The following is a 21,783-nucleotide window of genomic DNA, read 5'->3' as shown; positions in this document are numbered from 1 at the left end:
ATTGCTGCTGTCTTTCCCTTTATCATGTCACATCATAAAAAATTTCCATTGTTGATGACACCTACATGAAATTTCAAATGTTTATAAGATTCCACAACCACGACAAAGTCAGCATGGAGAAGAAGAAGGAACAAGAGAGAACAAAACTCACGTGTTGAAAAGCAGAAGAAGTTAAAAGCGTTGATATTCTCCACTGACAACCCAAACAAGAGTGAAAAAGAAAGGTATGTTTGCGTTGATATTCCCCACCCGGCAACTGAATCAGAGCTGTCAAGTATCGATATTCTCCACTGACAACCCAAATACAGTATGGAAAAAGAAGTTCAAGAAGAATTAGAAGGAGCGAAAAGGCAAAAGTTCTGAAGGGTAGAAGCTTTCTCAGATATGACCATACACTGGTATTTAATGTAACAAAACTTTGAGGGAAAAAGTCCATCCACCTATATATATGCTCATCTCACATGTAACATTTGTGACATTTTCCACTCACGTGACTCGATCGATTAACACCAGGACTACTTGGGCTGAAAAAGGGGACTAATGGAATATGGAAAAAGTTAGAGGACTAAACGGGAAGTTTGAAACTTTTCAGGGACTTATAAATAACTTTTCTTAATTTTAATTGAAAAACCATCATCCAGAAGATATTTTATTAATTTTTTTCAGTGTTATACAAGAAACTGAAGAGATTCTGAAAAACTGCTCTTTAATCTGAACTTTTTATTTTATTTTGTTGTTAAAAATGGAATCAGACTCTTTCTAAATATTTTCTACATTCTAAACATAATATTATGTCAACAAAAGAAATTAGGTATTAACTTTGAAAACATAAAAATAATATGATTATGGATAACGTAAATCACTATAATAAACATAAAAATAAATTGATCATCAATTTTTATTTTTTTATAAAAACTCACCTTGTAATAACGTAAATCACTATATATATATATATATATATATATATATATATATATATATCAGATACTAAATTTAAAAAATAAATTGATCATCAATTTTTATTTGCATATCAATGAATTTTTTTAGAAGGCTTGTAAACTATGGTGCATCTTTTTTATCAATCTGTCCCCCAAACTTCACGACAATCCCGTGGAGTGCTTGTCACCGATTCATAAAAAAATAATAATAATACTAAAAACAATAAGACAAGCTCTTCTATAATCCACTGATTGATTAAGTCCTGTTTGTTTTTTTTAATGACCTAACTCTTTATTTTATCTCTTTATTGATTGGAAATCACAACGCATAAAAGAAACATTAAAAAAAAATTCATTAAAATTGCTGAGATTTATGAAAATGTGCACTCTCATGTGAAACCATACGTACATATGCATAATGGACTTTCGAAAAGTTCCTGAAATTAAAAACATATATAAAATGCCCGATTTATCCCTTAGTCTCTAGTATAACGTTCAACAAATATAATCTTAATTCAATAGTCAAAATGGTTGATATTGTAAAAGAATATTTTCAGATATAAACGAGGCACATAAAACTTTTATTTCACACTTTTTATTTTTTATAAACATTTCTCACTCATTTTTTTATAGTCAATATTTTCTTAATTATTTAAAAAAATAAAGAGGGCTTGTCCAAGTAGTAGATAGAAATTTGCTAATTAAGTCGTTATAGTTAAATAGATCTATCATTAACCGAGCACTTTTTTATGCCTTCCTCTCCAGACAAGTGTAGAACTGTTGTTAGAAAACTATTATCGGTCAAAGACCTAGAATAAAAAAATAAATATTAAAATAAAAATAAAAAATATTTGTTATAAGCAAATTAATTAACACGTTTTTTTTTACAAAGGCAACAAACACCAAATTAAAGGACAAGCAAATACAGAAATGCACTAGTTACGGTGGTTTGAATGACCTCCTACGAATAAACTCCTTTACCATGCAACTCTAGAAGGGAGGACGAGAGATACTTCTCACGCAAAACTTCCACACGGGACCAAGTACAATGCTAATTGAAAGGCTTGAACTTCAGACCTTTCAATCATACTACATGATAGTTACTGCTAGGCTAGCCCACAATTCTCAATCAACACGTCTGATATTTATGAAAATTTAAAATATCAAAATATTTCTTTAAAAAGGTAAATGATATTCAGGGACGAAACTAGGACTCGATGGTAGGAGGGGTTGAAGCCTAAAGGCAAACATAAAAAATAAAAAATAAAAAACTAATTCAATAAAATAATTATTTTAGATGAAGAATAATATGCCAATATAATAAAAGTTTTGAAATCTTAGTAATTTTTAAATTTAAAAATAAAATGTGAAAAAAATACATGCACCAAAGAGGATTTGAACTTGGGTGGGTTAGGATAACATGCTTTATGGCTAGACCCACTAACAACTCGAGCACAACTACATTACATACTTTTATGTGTCTAAACAGTTTATTTTACATTAATTTAAGTATTGAAAAATCAAAACCATAAAATATTATATTGCCTGAAAAATGGTGATCCCACGGACTCGGTTCCATGGGATTCTCGGTGGAACCGAGACATGGGATCACCACAGCCCCACGATTTGTAAAAGTGATGATCAGTTATTTATATTTTAAAATATGTTCAAGGGCAATTAAGTAAATTGCTCACAATTTCTTTTTCCCCATCACTTTTCGTCATTGTTTCCCCTTTTTCTTCATCCGAACATCTCTCTCAGTTGAAGCAAAGTAGAAAGCGGAAGGCCGACCATCGATTGAAAGCGGTAGAAAGCGGAGATGAATTGTGGTTTTCAGTCCGCTTTTTGTTTACGTTTGTTTGATTTTTGAAGTTTGATGAGAAGATTGGTGATAAGGTTTGTTTTTGTTTTCAATTTAAGAATAATTAATGAAACATTTAGTTTATTTTATTTTATTTTTTTTTAAATGTTGTTTAGATTGGATTGTTTTTTTTGTTTGTTTTATTGTTTCTTATTTTGTCTTTTTTTTGTCTTTTTTTTTTTTAATGTTGTTTAGATTGGATTTTCATGCAATGAGATAGATTAAATTTGTTAACACTTTTCTGAAGGGATTTTGGGAGGTTCATGTTTGATCAATCTGTTCATTCAAATTCCCTTCTTTCCTATAATTGCCGTGCTACTTGAATATTCGGCATTACTATTAAGTTATCTATGAAGTTGTCAAACCTTACCCTTAATCATGCATTGAATTTACCAAGTTTGTTGCCAATTGTTGCAACTTTGTCAGGTCTGTTACTTTTCAAAACCTATTTAGCACTCAATTTCTGTTTCTGTAACTTTTCAGGTCTTTGCATTGATGAATTTTCCAGAAAGAAATTGGATGCTACTGCTGAGGAACTTTCTGAGGAGAAGGCTCTTGCATATTCATGCCTCTCTTAAGTTCCTTTTGTTTTGCTTTCTGAGGAAATGTAACTGTATTTTTACAATAAATCAAACTTTCTTTCTATTTGAAAGTTGTCATACTTTTCAACTTTTTCACTGTTGTGTTTTTGCTCCTGTAAAAACTCTTGATTACATTTAATTCAGTAATTTATTTTTTTACCAAGTTTAGCTGTCAATTGTGAGCAAATAATCACTAGTCTTTTTAGATGCCAAAATTCAAATGGAGAACAAGAACAAAGATGGCATTCAGCCCAGGCAATCAACATTACTTAGAAAACTCGACTTTTTATGGCATGGTTGATGCCATGGATTTTTAATAGTCACTGGAAAGTTCAATGATCTACAACAGTTTTATAGCTACATACTTATTTAGAGATAGTGATTGCAACGCATAAATGCGGTCCGAGGAATTTAAAGTAGTACAACATGTTAACATCAAAAGACACCGACAACGGGAATGCCCTCAATGAACATCAAGTGAAGATGTCTTTTTCTTTGGCAACTCAAAGCAGCATGAATCTGATTGATAAGCAACACACCTGATGAAATTCCTTGAACCATACGACCAAAGGAACATTTTGTCAGTAATCGCAAGCAATCAATGAGACAAAATATAAAATCAATATGTAGATTTCTAAAAAAATATAAAAATGTCGATATTGGGTCTGGTGATGTTGATGATAAAAGTCTAAACAAATGTCAAGTGTACCAAAGATTTTTAGACACAGTAATTACCCAATGCAACTCCATCATGTCGTCTCATTGCCCCATTAGAAGCTTTAATAATAGTTAATCTTCTTACCTACATGGAAAAAAATACAACAAAAATGTAAGAACTGCCAAATAAGATGTTGCATTATCACTGGCAAACAAGATAAAAGACAATTCACCCATTGGTTGGTGGATAAGAAACACTTTCATTGGCAAGATCTAGTCTCATGGCATGCCCTAACAGTTCTTGACCATTCAATGCAAGTCCCTAGATCAACAACACAAGTAAAATGTGTTATTTCACATAACACAGTTTCAAAGAAAAACTAAAATAAAATAAAAAAGGAAACATGATAGAACATTAAGCAACATTTCAATCTAACTAACTACCTTAAGTCCATCATCAACAACTTTGGACTTCTTCTTCTTGTGATTTTTCTCCCAAAATGCTTTCTTCCTTTTGCCATTTTCTTTACATTTTGCTAGTGGTGGGTCATGGATTGTTACTTCAGTTGATGTAATTGCTTGTTGTGATGATCCCTCTCCATTGTTGCTATTTGAAATTTCAATGTTTTGCATTTTAATTGCCTTCTCAACCTCTTTCCTTGTCCTCCTCAACCAATGCATAGCCACTTTATAAACTTCAATAGAGCAAGACCCCTTGGTTGCAATGTCTGATGCTTCATGTGAAAGACTACTGTATCTGAGTGTTAAATGAGCTTGACGGTCTTCTTCTATATATTGGCCATTTTCATCAAAAACCTTCCCATATTTTGCATCTCTTGTCCAACGTTTTAACATGTATTCTCTTGGAATATTATCCACATTAGCCACAATGAATACCTTAAGTATGTGATGACATAATAGCCCTATAAACCCAAACTTATAACAAGCGCAACTCACAAGAAGACTTGATGCAAAGCAAATTTTAACAAGTCTAACATCTCTCTCTGGTATCCAACATTTATATACAGCTATACCTTCATTCTCTTCAATTTTTTCACACTTGTAACGAAGACTACTAAGTAATTCTTCTTGGAATTTTGCAAACATGGCTGGTGTATATAATTTACTTGCTTCTTCTTCAATGGGCATATGGAGCATTAAAGATGGATGCACATTATTCATTTTGAAGTCAGCTTCAATTTCTTTCTCTCGACGTCTGATTAGTGCCTTCTCAACACCTTGAACAAAATCCATTAACATCCCTTGAAAAATTTGTTTATGCTTTCACTTCATTGAGTGGTGGACATATCTGCACAAAAATAATCACGTGAGTATACAGGAACCCACTGTTGTCGCTTCCTATACATTCTCAACATCCAATCATTTTCTTTCAAATCATATTTAGCAAGTAATTCATTCCACTTTTTTTCAAAAATCTTCAATGGTTTGAAAAACCCGACACAATAAGATAGATCTTTGCCAAACTTGGATCCCCTTTTGAATAGTCTACTAAGTGCCTTTTAGCATTTTTTGAAAAAAATATGCCATAAACAATATCGATAAAATAGTTCTTGGTAAGACTTGTGCAATTGCACCGGTGATAGTCAATCTTGATCGATGAGAATAACTTTCGGATGACATCCCTTCATTGCTTGCAACCAATTCTCAAGTACCCAAATAAATGAATATTCTGTTTCATCTAAAACCAGTGCGCACCCAAATAATATAGTTTGTAGATGATGATTAACACCTACAATTGGAATAAATGGCATTCCATATTTATTTGTTCCATAAGTTGGATCCAAGCATATTACATCTCCAAAGTAGCTATAATCCATTCGACACCTTGCATCACTCCAAAATATGCTTGCCAATTTTCCATCCACATTTAGTTGGATTGTATAAAAAAATGAGGGTTCTTTATTTGCATTGAATTCATGTAATCTAACAACCTTTGTGAATCTCCAACAGAAAATTCTATTTTTCTTCTAGTGCGCATATAATTTCTTGCATCTAACTCTATGAATCCAACATTTCGGCTTCCTTGAGATTCTTTTGAAAAATACTTCATCATAAGATTTGTTCTGATGCCTGATTGACTCATTTTATCAATCAACCCTCTTTAACTTTCATCAATTCTTCTATGTGATGGCAAAAGATGGCATTTTCTTGGAGTTGCTAATATGTGATTGTGCTCCTCAACAAACATGGAAACAACCCATGATCCATCTATGCCTTTATTTACCAAAAGTCTAGCATTGCAACCACAGCGTGTTGCACCCCGATGTTTCTTCTTGTTGGCTTCATTCTTCTTAAATCTTTCTTCTCTATAACCTTCTTTAGAGCAATACAGACGCCGACCAATAATACTACAATCTTTCTCAGATTTTCTTATTGCACCTTTTCTCACACTGAACACTTTTCTGTATGCATAGCTATTATAAAATTCACAAGCCTCATCCACAAAATCAAACACCATGCCAACATATGGTTTGAGAGAAATATCTTCTTGATGATCAGTAATATATTCATTGTAATCTTCTTCTTGGTCTTCATTTTGTTCTTGGACTTCATTTTCTTCCAAAGGTTGATCTTCATTTTCTTTCTCTGAATCAAATTCCCTTGCATTATATATATGCTCATCAATTTCCCATACTTCTGTACCCAAACTGTGTATCTCATTGATATTTGCCATTCTCTACAAATATATATATATATATATATTAATAACAACATTAGGACTATTAACAACACTAGGAATTGCTAATGCTTTTGAATAGCTCAAACAGTGCCTCAACTTCACTGACACTGACTAAAAATTTACAGAACATTTAGATAGAATAACAAATTGGAATCAAATAATATTAACCATTAGAAACATGTACTTAATATTTCAATAGGTAAATACAACACGCATAAAACTACTGGTTGATAACAGTTACAAGTTATCATAAATCTAAATCATAGAATTTAAAAACAACAAACCTCTCATACTTTCAACAGTGGCTTTTAGGCTGTACCGCAGACTTGGCCAGCAATTTGAATCGAAATCTCCTTTCTTGTTACTCAAATGCAAAGTGGCATCCCTTCACCTCTCGAACTTCCTTGCTTCTTTAAGCTTAATTATTCCCCTCGATAATATATTCAACGGTGATTACCAAATGGAATGACAAAGTTCAAGGTAAGAGCCATTTTTAGATGCTTGTAAATTTGTAATATTAATAACCTTCCTGCAAATTTAACTAAGTGTTCATGAAGGTGCCGATGATTTTTCTCAAAAATCAACAAGACCTTGGATTTGAAAAAAGAGTGAATGAGAAAAAATGGATAACACTATGAAGAAACCATTTAAGTTTGTACATTTGCAAACTTGACAAACATGATCGACAAACTAAGTTTGTCTAAGATAGCCTTAATATGGCATTGTTTGCATAACCATTAATATGGTTTCACATAGTTACTGGTTTTAAAAGAAGCATATTTAACTTGCATATGGTTGCTGGTTTTGAAACAAGCATATTAAAAAAAAATTACTTGTCTCTTGTAAACCAATTTTTTATAATTCATGTAAAGCATCAACAAAAGCCTCAAAGAACTCCATTTCTTCAGAAATTTTTAAATACAAGTAGTTCCAAGTGACAAGAAGATGCATGAATAGAATCTGAATTTTATTAAGGGGCCATGGACTTCTTCTGCATTATTTGCAATTTATTTTAGTTACCTGCATGTGATCATCAAATACACAGAATTGACTAATATACACTTTGAATCAAGAATCAAAGTCTTGATACATATATAAACAATATATGATAATGTGTAGAATTTCGTCGAAATTGCATGAAAATCCAATCTAAACAACATTTAAAAAAGAAAAAGAAAAAAAGACAAAATAAGAAACAATAAAACAAACAAAAAAACAATCCAATCTAAACAACATTTTAATAAAATAAAATAAAATAAACTAAATGTTTCATTAATTATTCTTAAATTGAAAACAAAAACAAACCTTATCACCAATCTTCTCATCAAACTTCAAAATCAAACAAACAGAAACAAAAGACGGACGAAAACCTCAGTTCACCTCCGTTTCTCGGCTGCTTCAACTGATGGCCGGCCTTCCGTTTCTCGGCTGCTTCAACTGAAGAGAGAGATGTTCGGATGAAGAAAAAGGGGAAACAATGACGAAAGTGATGTGGAAAAGAAATTGTGAGCAATTTACTTAATTGCCCTTGAACATATTTTAAAATATAAATAACTGATCATCACTTTTACAAATCATGGTGCTGTGGTGATCCCACGTCTCGGTTCCACCAAGAATCCCACGGAACCGAGTCCATGGGATCACCACTCTTCCCGAGCATTGGGGGCTTCAACCCCTGCTAGCTCCCCTTGGTTCCGCCCCTGAATATATTCTCCACATAATTAAATATAGTTTTATATTGATACATTGTAATTTAACCATTTTTAAAAGTGTGTGCATGTATATATATATGTATATATATGTTAAGTTGTTATTACTATTTAGCTATGTCAACATATATATGTGTGTGTGTTAACAGGTTTATATATTAATTATTAGTAGTACTATTATCTTTTGGAGACTTATTGCGGTTATTACTATTTAGCTATGTCAACATATACATCAAAAACAATTGAAGCAACAAATTATTTCAACCCTTTTTTTATGTTTAGTAATTATATGAATTTGTGAGGTACAGAAATAAATATGGTTTCTATGTATTTCATATAGGTATATTGGTAATTTATCACTTGTGTATACGTACCCCTAGAATGATTGCCTTTAAAAACCATATCTTCTAGCTTTGATCCAGAAATATGGCATTGTTTTACATGGTAAATACTAATTATTTTTTAAATAAGCTTTTAATTGATCTATTTATGACTAATTAGAGCAATTGAAAATTTTAACTTTTTAACTAAGGCCGAGCTAGCTCGATAGCTCGAAACATACAAATATATTAAATTATAATATAGTATGTTATTACATTGAAAATGTTATATAAATTACATTGTTTATATTTAAAAAAATCAGGGTAAAAATAAGATTTTAGTTTCAAACTAAATTAATAGAATAATTTAATTCTTACTTCAGCTCAAAACTAAAATCAAGTGAAATTATAAACCATTTTATCCTACTCAGTTTTGAGTAAGCTCAAGTTGCCTTTAGTTTATATAAACTTGGCTCATTCGAAAGTTACTTATAAGTCTTCAGAAAGTTTCCCTTTTCCAAGACAATCCCTCTAATATTGCAATATTCTAGATAATCCCTGCTTTATTAAGCTTTTTATCTTTAAGTCCCTCAAACGTCACCTTCATTAGTCCTGCTTTTGTGTATTATCACAAATGCCCCTATCAGATAATATGAAACATTTTATTTTCAAACTCCCACTAAATCACATCGCCTGAGGGTGTTTGGATGCGTGGAGTGGGAGTGAGGTGGGATTAGATACAATCCTTTGTTTGAATGTACATCATTGGGAGTGAGGGGGATTGTGGAAGGAGTGAGACTCACCCATGTGAGTGAGTCTCAATCACCATGCTTTTGGGCGTATTGCCCAATCCTGGATATGGAAAAGGCCTATATGCCCCTAAGTTATCTTATTATTATTTTCAATGTTATTACAAATATTTATTTTGATAATTAATTAGTTAAATTTTTTTGAATGTGTTACACAAATATAATTAAAAATATCCCATTATAGTTAATACCATTAATTAGCCAATTACTAGCTAATTAATAATATTAATATTTAAATATAATACGTAAAACAAAATTATAGTATTATAAAATTAAATAGTTATTTTTTATAATTAATTAGTTCAATTTTTTTTAATGTGTTACACAAATATAATTAAAAATATCTCATTATAGTTAATATCATTAATAACTAGCTAATTAATAATATTAATATTTAAATATAATACTTATAACAAAATTATAGTATTATCAATTTAAGTAGTTATTTTTTATAATTAATTTGTTAGATTTTTTCAATGTTTTAAAAATTATAATTAAAAAAAATTCAGTATATTTAACATCATTAATTAATATCTAATTAATGATATTAACATCTCATCTCAAAAATTAGATTGAAATTATAGTATACTAAAATTAAATATTTATTTTTCATAATTTAAAAATATATGTAATTAAAAATAACTCATTATTATATATACAATATCATTTATATGGATGAGGGTCATAATTGTCATTTTATCATATTCACTTTTTTTACTTTTCACATTCCCAATAAATTACACTCTTCAAACCTTACCAACCAAACACATTCTTCATTCTCACTCCTCCTTCATTACCCCTCATGTCACTCCTAATCCACTCCTCCCCCAATCCACTCTTGGCATCCAAACACCCCCTTGGTGTTATGTATAGACGAATTCAAAGAATCTTCTTTGTAGCTTTTTATCATTTCCTTTTGTTGTCGCACAACTCTCCCACATTCTCTTCTTCTTCTTCTTCCTAAAACTCTAAAACTGTGGAATGCGCTTTCATAAAATTTTCCTTCATCTCAACCTTCGGCAATGGAGTTTGATGTGATGGTGCTACTAAAAGTCAAGGTCTGCATAACTGTTAAGGTGCTCATTCATGTCAACCTTCATGTGTGTTTGTCACATCTCATGCGTTTTTCCAAATGTCATTCAAGTGTTGCTTGTTAATGGAAACTTTTTGTGTTGTGACAGGTTACAAAGGAGAAGAGCGTGTGCTTCTTTAATACACCGTGTTGAGCTCTTGGGATACCATCATGGGTGAGATATGTGAGCGTTGGGTCTTGAACGCTTCTAAGGTACAAGTAAAGTTCGTCACACCGAACTAAATATAAAGTTATGTTTTAGATACTTTTGTCAAGACAAATTTTTAGTAGTAAAAATATTGTCACACAAGTAAATAAAGTATTTAATATTATATGAAAATAAATAAATAAATATCATCAAAATAATAAAATTCAAATTTTGAAAATTGAAAATTTTAATATCCAAAATACAATAAAAAAATTATCCTTTAAAAAAAATATAAAATTATCCTAAATTTGGAGATGATGTACTCCTCTATGCATTTGAATTTTCTTTTTTCCTTTACATCCTTAACTTCTACTAGAATCTGTCTCCTTTGTTAGGACTTTAATGTTATTTCCTTTTTTTGATACTTATTCTGCACATTTAAAAAACAATAATAAGAATCTAATGACATATTTTTAAAAATTAAAAAAATTTAATTTAATTACAATTTTTATACCATTATTTCTTCTCAATTAAGATAAGTTCCATGTTGCATTTGGTATTTGTGATTTTCAATAGCTAAAAAATCATAAAAAAATTACATAATCAAAATCTAAACAAAATATTTCTATGATGAACCTGAACCTATGATTCAAAGTATCGAAAAAGAAAACACTAACAAACAACTATCATTGAAAAAAATTCAATAAACCTAACTTTGAAGATTAAAAAAAGATGAAAAAAAAAATAATTATCTCTTAACCATCGTATAAACTAAGCAAAAGAATTTAAGAAAAGAAAAATAAGCAAATCTTGTGACCATCAATAACATATACCTTTACATCAAGAGCTAGTTGAGTCACTTTAATTCTCCGAATCAAACGAAGCCAAATTGTTGCCATCAATCTCCATAGGCACATAATTACTCAAGGTATTACCATCTTTGTTTATTCTTTTTATATATTAAGTTCATTGAGGATATATATCTTTTTAATTTTTTTTTTAATTTATATTATCTAAATTTTCTTTTGTGAGATTTGGTAAATCTCTATTTAATTTTAATTTTTAAAATTTTTCTCTAATACTATAAATCCTAGCTATAATCTAAATTAAAAGTTTGTTTTCAATCCCTTAAAATATAAGTTTTGAGGATTAGGTAAACAATAACAACTTACAAAACAATGAATTTGGAGAAAAAAAATTTTACATCAATTTTTATTTCATATTTTCACGAATATTTTAAAATTTTGAATAGTTTTTCTTTTAAAAAATCGTTTACACATGCACATATCGAATTTGGTCCTAAAATATGTTAAACATACTTTAGGGTTTTTTGTGATAACATTTAATAGACATTAAATAGTTGTAGTTTTTTTGACAAAAAATATGATTACAAAAAAATAACATGACCAATGGCGAAGAACACTTTTACCACAACAAATGATTATATTATTTACGACACTATAGGTATATTAATAGTGACAATGTATTTGGGAGAGATCCTAAATCGTCACAATTATAATAGTTTTGGTAACAAAAAATCATCCCAATTAACTTGAACAATAGTGGTAATTAATTTTTTTTATTACAAAATACTCCATATTTGTGACAATGATTGATAGTTACAAAAAAAATCATAATGTCGTAATTCTTGTAGTACAAGCATAATCGATTTGGTATATTAAAACTAGATTGGAGAAAGCCCGGCCTATATTTTTTACTATTTTTAAATATTTTTTTGGTTACTTTTGGTATTTTGTATGAAAAATAGTTGTTTATTTGGTAAATGATTGATGAATATATATATATATATATAAGGAATATTCTTCTTCGCATTGTAGTTACGAGACTACACCAATGCGATGATGATGATTTAGTATTTGGGCATAATTATTTTTAAATGTTTTAATAAGTTAATATTTTGGCACAATAGAACAAAATGTTTTAGGTGGTGTTTGGTTAGATGTAGTTGAAAATGCAGTGAATTTTCAATTGCAATGTATTTGTAAATTTTTGGATTTAAAAATGCATGAGAATAAAATTTGGTGTTTGATTAACTATATTTGAAAATGCTGGAATTCAGAATTTTTTGTTTGTTTGGAAGAATTTGTAAATTTGGATTTTGAAAACATATGTTTGGTTGGATGCATTTTTAGGATATAAAAACCTTTGGTGAGGTTACCCCACTTTAAGTTATCATTAAGTTTAATTAATTATAAATACACAATTAAATGTTATTAAAAATAACAAAATTAATTATGGATATAATTACTTAATTTAACATATATAATTTGTTTTATTACAATTTTAGTTTATTTTTAATAATTATATTAAAAATGCCCCACTTTGGTGATCATTAGTTTATTTTATTAACATGGTTCTAACTCTGACATTGGGGTTAGAATTTTAATTTTTTTTTATTAATAATGGGATTCTAACCCCAGTACTGGGGTTAGAATTTTAAGTTTTTTTTTTTAATAATGGGGTTCTTAACCCCGGCATCGAGGTTAGAATTTAGGTTCTAATAATTAAAACACAATAATTAATCGATTTAGTTATGATAATTAAAATACATAATTAAATAACTAATTACAAGATCTTTGTGTGTTCCTTCACACATAAATGGCATAAATTATGTTAGGGAAAAGCAATGAACAAGAAAGAAAAAGGCCTTCCCCCAAATAAAGCTCACCTTGTATTAAATGAGGGAAAATGTGCAAGTTCATATACTTTAAACAAGATTCATGTAAGAAGGATCTCAAGTTGTACTTGATATTTGCAACAAGCAAAACATCATAATTAAACATATCATCATTCAATCATTTAAGCATTACCAACTTCATAGTTTCAAGCTTTAAAACATTCAAATGAACAAGAGTTTAGACTGAGTACACACACACACACCACACACACACACACTCAAAAGCAAAGGGGCAACCATTTCACAGTCAATCCCGTCAAACTCCAAGCACTTAGTTTACAATTCAATGCAACGAGCCTTCAATGCTCAAAATCCTGCATATATGACAAAAAAAATCCAATTTTTATTATCATGAGCTAATTAACAATAACAATATACAAATAATGATATTAATATTATTAGCTACTCGTTGCATTCTTCGTGATCACATTGGTAAACTCTTTGGGATGCCCCATAGTCTGCATCATCATATTAAAAAAGTTACTATAATATACTACATATATAACAATCATCGTAATATTCCCCAAAAAAATTAAATAAATAACAACCAACCTAAGTGCACCTTTGAAAAAAGTCTCTAATAATGCCCCTTGCATATTACCCGCAAGTGCACGGGTTTGTCAAAGTAATAAATCCCAGGTGAGTGGGGTATCGTATCCACAGGAAGTAGGGAATAAAAATACTAAGATTTCTACTTAACCAAATGAAGATTAACAATGATTATGTTGATGAAATGCAATGTAACAGAAATAAAAGAAACAAGAACGAGAGGTACAAATAAGTGAGAGGAAAGATAATCGATAGAAGTGGGGTACTCAGACAATGCTTCCCTAGGATTAATATTTCAAGTGTAAGACCTACTATTATGCTTCCTAACTAATGCTTAATGAGTCGTGGAAATCCTAAAGCACACGGTCCCAAACCTAAGGTTAACCGTAACTAACTCTACATTATGTCCCGGAGGAGAAATCGTTCAGTCTCACCACCTCAAACTGTGCAAAGTTGCATGGAGTTCTAGGGATTCCAAGTGATAAACCCTATTCTTATGTGTAGATCTAACCCTTTGATCCAGGCAAACGATCCCTAGTCACAATTAAGCCCCAGGTGCTAAAGTCACTTCAACGCTTCACTCTGTTGCTTGCGCAACTAAGCCCCAGTGGAGTTCATCCCTTAGCCCTTCACTCTACTATGACCGCAAAGAACTCTTGGAATATGGAGGTAGGATAAATCACATCGGAAGGGAAAGGGGACTCTCCGCCACCTCTCGACTCACCCTCTCGGCCCTCTCCAACCTTGCTTTGTCTAACCCTCATGGTGTGTCACTCATCCATAAAGGTTACCAAGATGGTCTCTCAACCCTAGTGTCACTCTAAGGGAGAAATCATTCAACAAGCATTCAAGATTAGAACTCAATTAGAGACATCAATTAAGGAAAGCATAATAAAAGGTCAAAGAAACAAAAACATCCTAGGGTTTACAAAATCCAAGGACCCACTAAGGGGTTTAGCTCTCCATGGAGCAAGATACAGTCAATAATGAAATCAAAAGTAAAAACAAGTAATCCATAAGAAAACCCCCTCGGTAGTCATGTCGATAGTTTTGTGGAGTAGCCTTGTCTTCTCTAAAGGTCCCCTTGTCCGGCCTAGGGTACACCTCGCCGGATCGATATCGTCAAAAGCTCCTCCAATAACCTTATTCCAAGTGAAGCGCGATGTCTCTAACCTCCCACCGAGAAGAGATCCTCTACCTCATCAGCCAACTCATCTCCTTGCTGTATATCTCACAATACACTCGTATCTAGGAAGCGAGTCTGTCCGAACCTAAGACTTGATAATCGCTCAAACCGAGCCTGGTGCTCAGGAATAGTGAACTCTATGCGCTTTGTCTCAGGGGACTGCTCTCTGTGACATTTGCTGGTGCAATCTTCGTTCTAGGTGCCATATCTGCAAGAATTAAAAAGGAATTGATCGAATTGGCTCACAGGATTAGTGTTGTAGGAATCTACACGGTCGTGTGGAAATTCCACACCCCCGTGTGGATCTACGGAGAGTGAAAACCGCACGGCCTTACGGTAAAACTCCAAAAATACATCTTAGAATCGTTTCTAAACTCTTTCTAATAATACAATAACCATCTAATTGTAGAAACGATATAACATTTACCATTCTAATTGAATAAAATCAAATATGACAAAGAAAAGAGAGAATTAAGGGTTATCGACGAGATGAAGTTAAAAACTTTAAATTCGGCCGGAAAACTCGAGTAAACCTCTCTGAATCAACAGTGCGAGGTTGTGAGAAGGGTTAGGAATGTTATCGGAATAACTGGGAGTGTGAGAATGAAGAAGAACAAAAGGATTTTAAAGAAAATGCATGGCTCTTGCATTTCTGTACATTCATTCAGGCGTGTGGAAATTACCCATGCCCATGTGACTCCACAGGAGAGACCCACAGGGGCAGACGCACGCCCCTGTGTGCTCGCAGGATAACACTCAATGCTTCTAAATGCAACCACATGGGCGTGCGAAAATTACCATACCCGTGTGCCCGACTCATAGGGGCAGACACACGTCCTTGTGGCTTCTCTGTCAATCTGAGAAAAATCTCTAAGTGTTTCGCACACCCGTGCGGAAATTCCACACGAGCGTGGATCTTTACAGAACCAGCTCACAGGGGCACTCGCACGCCCCTGTGTATTCTCGAGATGGAAGAGAGCTCTTCTGCAAAGATCCACACGGGCGTGCAAAAATTACCCATGCCTGTGTGTTTGTCATAGGATCATCCACAGGGGCGAGTCCACGCCCCTGTGTCTTCTCGGGAAAAATCTCTAAGTCTCTGTAGGACGACACACGCCCGTGTGGAAATTACCACAGGCGTGGACCATCAGAAGGCCATTCACAGGGGCGAGTCGACGCCCCTGTGTCCTCTCAGGATGAGCTTGCAGTAGAGACCCACACGACCATGTGTTTTCTCTCGATGCCTTAAAAAACTCTGCAGGCTCTGCAGAAAATTCGTGAACGTATAAATACACTCAGAGCCTACCTTATCATACAAATTATACCAAGGAAAAATACAAAAAACTTGCTCAAACGACCAACAACTTCGCCATAAACATTTAAGCACACGATAACACCAAAATATCTTTGAGAAAATCATAACAATAGCATCTAAAAATCAAGACACCAACACTTAAAGCCTTATTTATGCAAACACTAAACTAAAAACTAGGAAAATAGTAAAAACTTGGGTTGCTTTCCAAGAAGCACTTGTTTAACGTCACTTAGGTTGACGTACCTTATCTTACCTCACGGGGGCTCATAGATGAAGGTTCTCTTCTTACCCATGACTTGGAAGTATGATGAACATAACCTTTTAAAGGTAGAGGGAGAGTTGTCGAGTTTGTTACCACTTAAAGGTTTGTTACCCTTGTTCCGTTCTTGCACATCCCTAACAGCTTTGGGGCGTTTCTTGTGGCGTCTCCTCGCTCGCTTCATCTTTCAGAGCATCTTGTTCATGATCCCCGGAGTAGATGGTACCTTCTCCTTTAGACCAAGTATCATCACATCTTCGTTCTCCATTTCTTGGTCTAGAAAACCTTCGTACGGGTCCGGATTCAACATTTCTTGCACATATTCATTGATTAGTTCATCGGTAGTGTGAAAAATAAAGAGTATCATCAAAGTCGAGAGAATATCGCATGTCTTCGGTGAGGCAGTATGTGAGCTTGTCATCTCCAACCCTTAGTGTTAACTCCCCACCATCCATGTCGATAAGTGCCTTGGAAGTGCGCAAGAATGACCTCTCAAGTATCAAAGGAACATCTACATCCTCATCGATATCCAATACTACGAAGTCTACAGGAAATATGTACTTGTCCACCTTGACAAGTACATCTTCAATGATGCTCCTCGAATGTTTCACCGTTCAGTCCACCAATTGCAATGTCATTCGAGTGGGCCTAGGCTCTCCCAAGCCTAGCTTCTGAAAGAATGAGTATGGCATCTCTTCACCCAAATTGGCAATGTTGAATGGAATTACAAAGCTTCCGGGGTCTTTTTTCTTGTTCAGCATATTCTTTTGCAACACCACCGAACAAGAGGCATCTAAGACCACCGATGCACTCTCCTCCAACTTCCTCTTGTTGGTCAAAAGATCTTTCAAGAACTTGGCATATCGAGGCATTTGAGACAACGCCTCTACAAAAGAAATGTTGATGTGTATTGCTTTAATAGGCCCAAGAACTTCTTGTATTGCTCATCATTTTGGTCGTTCTTCAATCTTGAAGGATACGGGATTCTTGGCTTGTAAGGTGGGGGTGCCACCTCCTTCTTTTTGTTAATTCTCTCCTTAACCTCCACGAGCTCGGGTGCTTCAACATTGGTTTTCACACTTGGAAGCCTACCCTCAACTTCACGACCACTTCTCAAATTGATTGCCTTCACATGTTCTCTCGGATTAGTCTCGGTATTACTCGGCAAGCTTCCTTATGGTCTCTCTAATAAAGACTTCGCAATTTAACCCACTTGATTTTCTAAATTGTGCGATGAAACGGTATGGTTGTGAAGTGTAGCCTTGACCGATTGGAACCGTGTATCTAATGATTGCACAAATCTAGTTAAGGCTTTCTCTAAGTCGGTCATCCGAGTTTCCAAACTTGAAACTCTATTCTCCATGTTCGGGACTTGTTGTTGTTGAAAACCCGGTGGTGCTATGGCCTTTTGCTGCCCTTGGTTACTCCATAAGAAATTGGGGTGGTTCCTCCACCCTTGGTTGTAGGTGTTGCTATAAATATTACCTTGTACCCTTCCCGAATTGCCCACAAAATCAACTTGCTCAATGGAGGATGTACCACCAACGGCTATCGGGCAATCGGACGGGGCATGTCCCCCTCCACATCCATCACAACTCATTATGGCCGCCAATCTAGGAGAAGTTAGAGTGTCTAACTTCTTACTCAATGCCTCAACTTGTGCCGCCAACGATGTAACCGCATGGACGCCGGCTACTTTCTTCTTCTCCCTAGCATTCTATTGGTAGCTATTCATGGCCATTTCCTCTATTAACTGTCGGGCTTCTTCAGGGGTCTTATTCTCCATTGTACCTCCTGCGGCGGCATCTAGAAGTTGTCTTGTACTTGGATTTAACCCGTTGTAAAAAGTTTGAATGATCATCCATTCAGGGAAACCATGTTATGGACACTTCCGCAAGAAATCTTTGAATCGCTCCCATGTCTCAAACAAGGATTCAAGCTCCATCTAAACAAACGACATTACGAAACTTCGCTGATTTCCCCGGAGGGAAGTACCTTGCAAGAAATGCTTTGACCATTTCATTCAATGTCGTGATGGATGCTCATGGTAAAGAATATAGCCACTGCTTTGCTCTCCCTTTAAGAGAAAATGGGAAAGTCCTCAATCTTATAGCATCATCCGTAATACCGTTAATCTTCAGCATGTCACAAACTTCCAAAAAGTTTTCAATATGGTTGTTTGGATCCTCATCAACCAAACTATTGAACTGCGCCAAGTGCTGTATCATTTGGATGAATGCTGGCTTTAGCTCAAAGTTCAGAGCTGTAATCGGGGCTGCACAATGCTAGATTGTGTCCTCAATACTAGCGGTCTGACGCAATTAGAAATGTTCTCTTTTGTTCATTCTGTTCTGCCATGTTGTCAGACCCTTTAACTTTCACTTCAGCTAGATTTGACGGTTCTTGCACAGGTTCTTTACCCTTTCTTTTGAGTGTATGTTCAAGTTCAGAATCACCTTCAATTAATATCGACAGGTTCCCTCAGGTCATAATTTGGAGCTGCACCAAAATAATAAAAACAAATCAGAATGATGATAGAATAAGAAGATATGAAGTAGAATGAATTATGAATGACTAAGATAATAAAGTGTAAAGTATCTCTAAATGCCTACTCCCCAGCAACGGTGCCAAAAACTTGACAACGCCGCTTGCATATTACCCGCAAGTGCACGGGCTTGTCGAAGTAATAAATCTCAGGTGAGTGGAGTATCGTATCCACAGGGAGTAGGGAATAAAAATATTAAGATTGCTACTTAACCAAATGAAGATGAACAATAATTATGTTGATGAAATGCAATGTAAACTAATAAAAGAAACAAGAATGAGAGGCACAAATAAGTGAGAGGAAATGCAATTGATAGAAGTGGGGTACTCGGACAATGCTCCCGTAGGACTAATGTTGCAAGTGCAATACCTACTATTATGCTTCCTAACTAATGCTTAATGAGTCATGGAAATCCTAAAGCACACGGTCCCAAACCTAAGGTCAACCGTAACTAACTCTACATTATGTCCCAGTGGAGAAATTACTCAGTCTCAATACCTCGCACTGTGCAAAGTTGCATGGAGTTCTAGGGATTCCAAGTGATAAACCCTATTCTTATGTGTAGATCTAACCCTTTGATCCAGGCAAACGATCCCTAGTCACAATTAAGCCCCAGGTGCTAAAGTCACTTCAACGCTTCACTCTGTTGCTTGCGCAACTAAGCCCCAGTGGAGTTCATCCCTTAGCCCTTCACTCTACTATGACCGCAAAGAACTCTTGGAATATGGAGGTAGGATAAATCACATCGGAAGGGAAAGGGGACTCTCCGCCACCTCTCGACTCACCCTCTCGGCCCTCTCCAACCTTGCTTTGTCTAACCCTCATGGTGTGTCACTCATCCATAAAGGTTACCAAGATGGTCTCTCAACCCTAGTGTCACTCTAAGAGAGAAATCATTCAACAAGCATTCAAGATTAGAACTCAATTAGAGACATCAATTAAGGAAAGCATAATAAAAGGTCAAAGAAACAAAAACATCCTAGGGTTTACAAAATCCAAGGACCCACTAAGGGGTTTAGCTCTCCATGGAGCAAGGTACAGTTAATAATGAAATTGAAAGTAAAAACAAGTAATCCATAGGAAAACCCCCTCGGTAGTCGTGTTGATGGTCTTGTGGAGTAGCCTTGTCTTCTCCAAAGGTCTCCTTGTCCGGCTTAGGGCACACTTCGCTAGATCGATGCCGACGAAAGCTCCCCCAATAACCTTCTTCCAAGCGAAGCGCGGTGTCGAATCCGTAGAACTACTGCAAAGACTTGCCAAAAGCCTCTCTAAACCCTAGCCGACGGCCTCCCGAAAGATGGAGAAAAGTTGGAGAGGAGGATGATCGATTTCCCACAAAATCGGGCTGAACCGCGGCTTAAATAGGGCTGGAATTGGGCATTCACACGTCCTTTTGGATTTTTCATACAGGCGTGGGGAATTTTCACACGCTCGTGTGGATTCTTTGGAAACCTAATTTTTGGCGACTGTGGACAGTAACAGCTACAGTGTATTGCTACAATGATTTGCTACAGTAGCCTACTATAGTACTCCACCAAAACACTCCCAATTTCACACTTTTCATCGAGGTAACATAAACGAGCACACGTTTATGCCATAGATCGCAACTCTTCTTCAATCAAAGGCTTTATTAGTGAACATCTTGCTATCAATGCACAAGTCGGGATACACAAATGTGACTGCCTTCGTGCCCCTCCAACTCATTGTAATGACTTGAATACATGAAGGCTGGCACACATTTACGTATCTTAGAGCCCCACTTGTGTCTTCGCGTTTGTTCCTTCCAAGATTCCACCAAATGGTGCGTTCACGATCTACTTTTGCCTTCTTTTCTTAATACTTAACTTCACAACCCTACATGGGAAAAAGAACAAAAATACACATGTATTAGCGTTTAAACCTGATAAAAGTAATTTTCATCGTAAAGGAAGAACACTTTGCATTCTTAACACACAAGTACTTATCAGTTTCCTTGATTGTGAAATGATTGAAAGAAGTCCTCCACCCATTACTTGCTTAACTCTTCATCTTTTGCCAAGAAACCCATAGCTCTACTATCGTCAGCCATTAACCAATCATAGGCCTTATTGACTTCACGGTCAGAGTAGCCATATGATTTGAGCTTCATGCATTCACTAATCAATTCCTTTGCAAATTCTAAATCTCGAATGGACTTCTTTCCACATAATGCCTCCTTAAAGATGTTATTCATCTCTTGTACTACTTCAACTTCTAAGGGCATTTTGCATTTTCCTTTTTGTTTTCTTGATTAAGTGAAGGATGCTCCCCCTAAGTCATGCACTCTCTAATTGGTTGTGGATGGATGGTGTCATGTTATAATGATAATCACTATCTTCAAAGAACATGTCATCAAGACCATCAGTTTGAGATGGACAGTAGGAGTCGATATTATCGTCCATATGGGTGCCAATATC

The 21,783-nt window shown here is 34.4% G+C and overlaps 1 protein-coding gene across 1 annotated transcript; it reads right to left on the bottom strand.

Moving 5' to 3' along the window:
- Window positions 1-4,266: 4,266 nt before the first annotated feature.
- On the bottom strand, window positions 4,267-5,291 carry LOC120272313 (protein FAR1-RELATED SEQUENCE 5-like). Its single transcript, XM_039279125.1, has 2 exons — window positions 4,482-5,291; window positions 4,267-4,359 (listed from the first exon to the last, which is right to left on the bottom strand). The coding sequence occupies exons 1-2, from the start codon at window positions 5,289-5,291 to the stop codon at window positions 4,267-4,269; spliced, it is 903 nt and encodes a 300-aa protein (XP_039135059.1).
- Window positions 5,292-21,783: the final 16,492 nt, after the last annotated feature.

The sequence above is a fragment of the Dioscorea cayenensis genome, chromosome 2 (genome assembly GCF_009730915.1).
Source record: "Dioscorea cayenensis subsp. rotundata cultivar TDr96_F1 chromosome 2, TDr96_F1_v2_PseudoChromosome.rev07_lg8_w22 25.fasta, whole genome shotgun sequence".
Lineage (NCBI taxonomy): Eukaryota > Viridiplantae > Streptophyta > Magnoliopsida > Dioscoreales > Dioscoreaceae > Dioscorea > Dioscorea cayenensis.
Note: the sequence above shows the minus strand (reverse complement) of the source record. Positions and strands in the feature narration are given on the sequence as shown.